Raw genomic sequence first — 7,259 nt, forward strand, 5'->3', positions numbered from 1 at the left:
AATACAGTCCCCTGCTATTTTGTTTGGTTAAGTTAGTATTTTTTTAATGTATTGAAATGAGAAAGGTTAAATGCCATTAATTTATAATGTTTTGTTAATAGCTCTATTTGCCCCATTTAATTCACTATATATAATATTAAGATCTAATGTATATGGCCTGGTGGTGTGTTGTGTGGGAGTGAGTTTGGGAAATTAGTACACGTGTATGTGCATTGATAGCATTAGCATGCTGGCGCTGCCGAGGGCCTTTTTATTCCGATATATGAGCTTAGTTATTCTTAATTCCTTGTTGTTTAGCTTGCAGGATGGATAATAGTTTGTCATATTTTGTTTATATGATGTGTTAGATTTTGCTGACGTGCTAAGTTATTAATTGATATCGAGGTAAGTTTACTTTTCGACTTTACTAGTGGTTTCAGTATTGTATTAAAATGTTGACATTCTGAAAAGTTATATTTTATTTTGTTTCTCTCTATTTTTGTGATATAAATTTTCATCAAGTATTGTTTTTATTTATTTTGCTAGATTCAAATTTAGTAAGAAACTATGAACTTTGGAACCCTAGTTTATTTTATGATCTGAACCTGTTAATATATGCGTTTAGTTTCAGGAACTAGAATCTGATACCTTTCTAGGGGCACTATTGTGCAACTTCTGCCACCTTAGAGAGGCGACACAATATTAACTTCTGGATTGCGTCACCGACTTCTGAATTTGTAGACCATGTCACCGGATTTTAGTGACCTTAGATTAAACTGCGGGTCATAAGTTATTTTTATTGAATTTATTATCTCATTTACGATTTACTGTTTGTTAAGCCTACATTTTCGTTAATGTCAAGACATGATCGAGGAGCAGACAACACTGCAAGCAAGTCGGGACATGAAAGATGAGTCAACATCCTGGAGGAAGTCGACACGGAGATCAACTAATAAGAGCATGACTTGGTCTGTTGAGCGCCAGATTTGTAGGGATTGTTGTTGAACAAACAACACGATCTTCACTCATAATTCAAAATGGAGATATAAGTGGAGAGGAGGAGAAAAAAGAGGAACAACCAAGAAGATAAAGCTAAGGAGAAGGAAGGAGAAAAACAATTCGAACAAAACATAAACACAACAACAAGATTCAAGGTTCTACAACATCTCGGGTTCATCAGGGAAGAAAACTGAAAAACATAAACACAACACCCAAAACCCAAACCAAAACCTACATACATATGTAAAAACATTAGTCATGATACTTGTATTAGTTTACATATGTTAGATGAAACTCTTGTAATTTCGATCATACAATTAGTGGATTACATTTTAGGTTGGGTACACAATCCCACCCGCGGTTTTTTCCCATTCTTGGGTTTTCCGCGTCACCAATATCTCGTGTCAAGCATATTTATATTGTTCTTGTTTAGTTACATATCCAAAATCGTAATAATCTCTCATCCTTATCATTTAGCCTCATAAATTTTGGTGAAAATAATTGGCGCCGTCTGTGGGAAACTTGCTAAGAATTTGATTGTTACATTACAATGGAGGGTGACAACCTGGAGGAACGATTTACAAGTCAAGAGTTGGAGGATAAAAATAATAAAGAAATGGCAGCAACGTTGAAATGACTACATGATGAAATGGCGAAGATGCGTTCTAAAAATGAAACATTAAAGAAAGAGCTAACTACGGCCAAATCAAGAACTAAGACTGCGACGAAGAAGACAATCCCAAGCATGATCAGACGTTTAGACATGGATGACACAGAGGAATATGATCAACATGAAGGGCAAACAAACGGGACAAATGATATTATTGAGATAGAAGACATAGAGGATGTGCCAAATAACGATGACAATACGAAAAATCTACGTGATGAACAACAATATGATGATCATGACGATCGATAAGGAGATACTGACAGAAGAAGGTCTCGTCACAGAAGTACGAGATCTCGAAACCAAATTGCGGAGGAATTCGAAAAAGAACTGAAAGAAGTAAGGGATTTAATTGAAAGAATTCCTGGTATTCCAAAACCATTGGAAAAGGCGACTCCCACAAGCTATGCTGACTCACCTTCCCATGACAACATCGCTCTAGTAGAGATACCAAAATGTTTTACGGTGCCACAAATGCGACCATACGACGAAACCAGTGATCCATTGGAATATATGGCACAATACAAACAACGAATGTTTACGGTCTCGATTACGTGTGATTCGAAAGAAGCTTGTATGTGCAAAGGTTTTGGTTATACACTATCAGGACCAACCTTGCAATTGTTCGTGAACCTCCCATATAGGAGCATCAAGACGTTTGCCGATTTGGTGGACGCATTCAACATTCAATTTGCTAGCAGTCGAGTTTCGAAAAAACCACCAGCGACTTATACAAAATTGTGCAACGAAATAGAGAGCCATTGCGTGATTACTTGACACGATTCAACAGAAAAAAAGTGACCATCACCAACTGTGATGTCCCTACGGCTATTGAAGCATTCAGAAGGGGGTTAGAATGGGAATCTTCATTGTATGAAGAGCTGACAAAATACCCTTACAAAACGATGGATGGCGTGCAAGCCAAAGCTATGGCACAAGTGAGATTGGAAGAAGACAGAATGGAGGATGACGAGAAGTATTATAATCCATCAAGAAAGATTACAACACCAAGCTCTAGGGAATACAAGCCGTATACAAGACCTATCAGGGATGAAGTCTATGTTAACTCGACACGGGAATCTAATGAGTGGAAAAATGAGGAACGCAGCGACTGGAGGAAGGACCCTAACCTGCCATCAACTTATAACAGTTATGGCTTCACGATAACACCTCCAGCCTTGATGAAGGAGTTCACCAAGTTGGGAGGTATAGTCAAATGGCCAGTAAAGAGCAACAAGCCTAAAGCGAACCCGAATTCCAAACTATGGTGCGACTATCATGGAGACTACGGACATAAAGCCTATGACTGCATGGCTTTGCGAAAAGAACTACAATTTCTAACCAAGAAAGTATATCTAATAGAGTTTATGACATCAAAGTAGGCGGCTTATTTCAAAAAGGATATATCACCTAAAAGGGACAATGTGACACAAATGAGACAACTACCACCTCCACCGCATCACAAAGTGATTAACTTCATTGCGGGTGGATCAGAGATATGTGGATCAACATATTCACAAGAAAAAAGAGTATCCAGAGAAATGGACATACGAGTTACACAAGTGGGAGTTGGTAATGACATTTTGCCATCTTTAATGTTTGACGAGTCGGACAAGAGAAACATACGTGAACCACAACAAGACGGACTAGTCATCTCACTACCTGTGGGAAATTGCTTAATCAAAAGAATATTGGTGGACAATGGGAGTGCCACCAACATCATGATGCTTAACACTCTAACACAAATGGGATTGGCAGAAAGTGACATGATCAATAAGTCGATGACACTAGTGGGGTTTAGTGGTGAAATAAAGCGTATATTGGGGGAAATCACATTGCCAACATACGCGCAAGGGGTCAACCTCTTGGAAAATTTATGTATAATAGATGTCGACTCGACTTACAACATAATCATGGGAAGGCCTTGGATCCATAACTTGAAGGTAATACCATCAATATATCACCAAGTGCTGAAATTCCCAACACCATGGGGAGCTCAAGAAATACGAGGAGATCAAAACATGGCTCGGGAGTGCTACATGACATGTCTGAAGCTAACTGTTCAACACCATGGAAACGAGACGCCTGTAGCTACAATTACAGGACCTGAACGGTTAGCCAAAGTCGACTTGAAGACAGGAGACAAGAAGGTGTTAATAAGAAAATACCTTTCCCCAATAATTGAAGCTAACTTAGTGAATTTCCTGACCACGAAACTGGATGCTTTCGTATGGGAATATGATGATATAACATGAATAGATCCAGCTGTCATCACGCATAAGCTAACAGGAATAGTACAGAAAAATAATGGGAAATAGAGAGTTTGTGTTGACTACACGGACTTAAACAAGGCTTGTCCTAAAGACCCTTACCCGCTACCTCACATTGACACCATGGTAGACTCAACGGCTGGCCATGAGTTGCTGACGTTCTTGGATGCATCGAGTGGTTTCAATCAAATTCGAATGGAACCATCTGAATGTGAGAAGACTGCATTCATAACGGACAGGGGGATATATTGTTACTTAGCCATGCCTTTTGGACTAAGAAATGCTGGGGCTACATTTCAAAGGCTTGTCAAAAGAATGTTCAAGGACCAAATAGGGTAGACAATGGAAGTCTACATTGACGACATGGTTGTCAAATCTGTTAACGCAGAAAATCATGTTCTGATCTTCAAGAAGTGTTTGATATACTAAGGTCATACAACATGAAGTTGAACCCATCCAAATGCAACTTTGCTGTGTCATTAGGAAAGTTCCTTGGACATCTGGTGACAAGGAGAGGAATTGAAGCAAGTCCAGAACAAATCAAAGCAATTTTTAAATTAAAAAGCCCATCGAATGTCAAAGATGTCCAAAAACTGACGGGAAGAGTTGCGGCCTTGAACAGGTTCATTTCACGTTTGTCTGATAGGTGCAAACTTTTTTACGACGTGTTGAGAAAGAACAAAGGATTCTTATGGTCGGATAAACACGAAGCTGCTTTGAATGACTTGAAAAGCTATCTTACCACACCACCACTTCTGTCCAAGCTCATTCAAGGAGAGGACCTATTCATTTATTTATCCGTAACAGATCATGCAGTAAGTGGTGTTCTTGTGAAAGAAAGTGAAGGTGTCCAGTCACTTGTATACTACGTTAGCAAGAGCTTGGTGGATGCAGAAATAAGGTACACATCTCTTGAAAAGTTAGTACTTGCATCAACTATGACTTCCACTAAGTTGAGAAATTATTTTGAATCACACAAAAAACATGTCATGACGAACTTTCCTTTGAGAAATATTTTGAGTAAACCTGACCTGACAGGAAGAATGGAAAAATGGGCAATACATCTAAGTACCTACGACATCATGTATGACGCAAGGACAACAATAAAGTCACAAGCCTTAGATGACTTTGTGGCTGATTTTAGTCCAATCCAAATGACGACTGCTAAGCAAGAATTCCAACAAGCTCTCTCAAGAGTAGACACAAAGCCTTGGACATTGTACAGAGACGGGGCATCGAATTTAAATGAAACAGGATTGGGGCTTGTCCTCAAATCACCACAGGGGGATATGATAGCTCAATTAATATGTTGCGACTTTAAAGCTACAAACAACGAAGCTGAGTATGAGGCATTAATCATGGGACTCACAATTGCTAAAGACATGAAGATCAAAACTGTTTACGTCAACTGTGATTCGCTACTAATCGTTAATCACGTCAAAGGATCTTATGAAGCCAAAGATCCCAAGATGGTCGCATACCTGAACATCGCCAAAAGATTAAAAAATCACTTTGACAACTTCAGCATACAACAGATTCCAAGAGAAAATAACGTACAAGCTGATACATTAGCCAGGTTGGGAGCTGTGTCCAAGGGGTTAGACTTAAATAACATCCCAGTAGTCCACATCATGAAGCTTGCCATGAAAAGACTGGTTCTTGAATCAGAAATAATGGCTCTTGATCAACGTGATGACAATATAAGTGGAGATGCAACAACTGGATTAAGACATACAAAGACTATTTGTAGCTTGGTACAAAGCCAAGCAACAATAAGAAAGCAAGAATTCTCAGGATGAAAGCCTCAAGGTTTACAATCATAGATGGTATAATATTCAAAAAAATCCTCTACGGGGTTGCTCCAGAGATGTCTGAGAAGACATGAGATAGACATGGTATTAAGGGATGCACACAAAGGAGAATGTGGAAACCACACTAATGGAAGAAATCTCTCTTTAAAAATTATACGTTTGGGTTATTATTGGTCGACATTAAGATAGGATGCACCAGATTATGCAAAAAGATGTGATGCCCGCCAAAGACATGCACCTGTTATACACCAACCATCTGAACACCTTAACGTGTCCGTTCCATCTTGGCCTTTCATGAGGTAGGAAATGGATATTGTGGGAAAAATGCCATCTACACCCGGCCAGAAAGTGTTCATGTTGGCCATGACTGATTATTTCTCAAAATGGATCGAAGCGGAGGCATTCAAGCAAGTGACATCAAAAAAGGTGATTTCATTCATTAAAAGAAACATTCTTTGCAAGTTTGGTGACAAGACTGAAACATTTTGCAAACGTTGGAACATTAATTTGATTAAGTCGATACCAAGATACCCTTAAGCCAATGGACAAGCTGAGTCAAGCAACAAAATTATAATCAACAATCTTAAAAGACGATTGATGTCATGTAAAGGATAGTGGGCTGAAGAACTGTTTTGGGTGTTGTAGTCGGACAGGACGACTCCTAAAACATCAACAGGACAGACACCATACTGTCTAGTCTATGAAACTGAAGCCGTGTTACCAACAGACGTCATGATACCAATAGCAAGATATGGACTTTTGATGAATGACATGAATAACACAGAGTTGTCACATGACAAAGACACTGTGGATGAATTGCGAGAAATGGCAAAAATTCGGTTAGTTTCTTATCAACAAAGGGTGTCTTATACCTACAACAAACATGTTCATATAAGAACTTTCCGTGTTGGTGACATGGTATTGAGAAAAATGTTCCAAAACACGATGGACGTGACGGCAGGAAAATCGCTGACACTTGGGAATGCCCTTACTTTATCGATGTCATCGTTGGAAATGGGGCTTACCGGTTGTCGAGCATGGATGGGACACAAATGCCGAGAAACTGGAATACTTTGCATCTGAAACTTTATCACGTGTAAAGTTTTCTATCTCATCTTTTAAAGTTCTGTTCTTAGAATTCGTTGATTGATAAGTCATAATGACATAGTTAGTTGTCGGTAATTGCTTATGTTTGGCATGACGTTGTTTGCTATATGTCATTATTTGCTTATGATGATTTATTAATGGAAGATTGATTCTGCGTTCGACTTGCCATGAGCTACATTATTATGTAATAAAATTATGCTTACATTTTTAAGTTATTAATTTAAATCATGAATTGCACTATTATACACATAAGACTATGCTTGTTCACTTAATTCAATTATGCAATTCTACTTAATAAGTCCCTACAATATTATTGTATGTTAGTATATGTTAAAACTCATAAAGGGCTGATCACCCAACTATAATTTTGCTACTTCACAAGTGCAATATACACTTGACGAATGTAGTTGACGGAAAAGTACAATG

General features: G+C 38.5%; 2 protein-coding genes across 2 annotated transcripts; both read left to right on the plus strand.

The window, feature by feature from the left end:
• Positions 1 to 3,078: 3,078 nt before the first annotated feature.
• On the plus strand, positions 3,079 to 3,900 carry LOC141673221 (uncharacterized). The gene has a single exon (XM_074479952.1). The coding sequence runs from the start codon at positions 3,079 to 3,081 to the stop codon at positions 3,898 to 3,900; it is 822 nt and encodes a 273-aa protein (XP_074336053.1).
• Positions 3,901 to 4,038: 138 nt separating this feature from the next.
• LOC141673222 (uncharacterized) lies at positions 4,039 to 6,809 on the plus strand. The gene is made up of 4 exons (XM_074479953.1): positions 4,039 to 4,250; positions 4,304 to 5,669; positions 6,030 to 6,152; positions 6,372 to 6,809. The coding sequence occupies exons 1-4, from the start codon at positions 4,039 to 4,041 to the stop codon at positions 6,807 to 6,809; spliced, it is 2,139 nt and encodes a 712-aa protein (XP_074336054.1).
• Positions 6,810 to 7,259: the final 450 nt, after the last annotated feature.

This window comes from Apium graveolens, chromosome 7, assembly GCF_009905375.1.
Source record: "Apium graveolens cultivar Ventura chromosome 7, ASM990537v1, whole genome shotgun sequence".
NCBI classification, from domain to species: Eukaryota; Viridiplantae; Streptophyta; class Magnoliopsida; order Apiales; family Apiaceae; genus Apium; species Apium graveolens.

What these genes read in the sequence shown, in the direction of transcription:
- LOC141673221 (XM_074479952.1), top strand. Translation starts at nt 3,079, where the DNA reads ATGAGACAACTACCACCTCCACCGCATCACAAAGTGATTAACTTCATT.
- LOC141673222 (XM_074479953.1), top strand. Translation starts at nt 4,039, where the DNA reads ATGGTAGACTCAACGGCTGGCCATGAGTTGCTGACGTTCTTGGATGCA. An exon ending in ATGTTCAAGGACCAAATAGG is followed by an intron (nt 4,251 to 4,303) that starts GTAGACAATGGA and finishes CTGTTAACGCAG; the next exon opens with AAAATCATGTTCTGATCTTC. An exon ending in AGCAAGTGACATCAAAAAAG is followed by an intron (nt 6,153 to 6,371) that starts GTGATTTCATTC and finishes TGGGTGTTGTAG; the next exon opens with TCGGACAGGACGACTCCTAA.